The 1,077-nt window shown below is 35.8% G+C and overlaps 1 protein-coding gene across 1 annotated transcript in view; it reads left to right on the top strand.

Annotated features, from left to right (window-relative positions):
• Positions 1–6: 6 nt before the first annotated feature.
• The window catches only part of LOC116007866, a 2,724-nt gene continuing 1,653 nt past the window's right edge, over positions 7–1,077 (top strand). The window contains exons 1-6 of the mRNA XM_031248533.1: positions 7–23; positions 102–295; positions 422–569; positions 645–782; positions 861–944; positions 1,026–1,075. Coding sequence (XP_031104393.1) covers positions 105–295; positions 422–569; positions 645–782; positions 861–944; positions 1,026–1,075 — 611 coding nt within the window. The 5' untranslated portion in view covers positions 7–23; positions 102–104. The remainder of the gene's footprint in view (positions 24–101; positions 296–421; positions 570–644; positions 783–860; positions 945–1,025; positions 1,076–1,077) is intronic.

Genomic DNA, 1,077 nt, shown 5'->3' with positions numbered 1-1,077 from the left:
CTCCAGAACATCTGAGTGATATTGTAAGTTATGCTTTCTTAGGTATACCTACGTGGCTATATTTTATTTGCTGCTGTCTGCTGATTTGGTCTTTAAATTAGTCGATGCAAAATTTGGAGGAATTTATAAAGGACTATAGCGATACAGCTAGAGTGCACCAAACTTCAGTAATGCCCAGAAAAGTGACAGATTCTCCTGTTTACACTGTCATTTTCTTGATCCATGTTCTTGCCCATGACACAAGTTTCCCCCCAATTGAAAGTCAAGATGAAGAGGTTTACACTCAGTTTTTTAGGTAAATGTGATTTCTGTTTGATTAGTTGTGGCTTCGAATATGTGTACTGATTAATGTGTCTAATTTGATATTAGACAACAATTTGCTCTTTCTCCACTCTTTTAAAACTTACACCATTTGGGCCAGGCCACTTATTCTTACACTCAAGGCATTGGTTGATGTTAATTGCTTGGATCGGGATATGGATTCTATCACTCATGATGTTTCATACTTAAGAAATCTTTTTCATGCAATCAAAAAGGCAGAGGATGCTATTGATGACCATATGACTCATGTAAGTGGTGCTTTCTAAAATTATTGTCCTATGTTGCATGTTCTTCTTAACAGTAAATATTTTGGCATATTGCAGAAACTTCATATTTTAGCAGATATTGGAATTTCTTTTTTGAATTCATTGGGTAACAGCAGTTTCTCTTCATCTCATACTCCTGGACTTATTCTACTGCCATCGTCACTGTACAAAATTAGTTCTGGTTACAAATGCCAGGTAAGTTTCAGTTCTTCCTTCAGCGCCTAGTGTGTGCTGTATATAAATCTTTCTCTTTAGTCCTTTCTTCTTTTACAGGGAGGTGGTAATTCTTTGAAGCATTGCCAACTTGATAAATCCTTCACCAATAAATTTCTTCAGCATATCATAAGTGCATCTTGGGTAGTGACACTGTTCTCATTGCTGATTCTCAGTAGTTTGTTTTGGGAGCCTAGTATTGATTTTTAATCCAATCTTTTTCAGACAGCTAGAAATATTGGTAAAAGTTACCCAAAAAGTCAATCAGATTCATTGC

The sequence above is a fragment of the Ipomoea triloba genome, chromosome 16 (genome assembly GCF_003576645.1).
Source record: "Ipomoea triloba cultivar NCNSP0323 chromosome 16, ASM357664v1".
NCBI lineage: Eukaryota > Viridiplantae > Streptophyta > Magnoliopsida > Solanales > Convolvulaceae > Ipomoea > Ipomoea triloba.
Note: the sequence above shows the minus strand (reverse complement) of the source record. Positions and strands in the feature narration are given on the sequence as shown.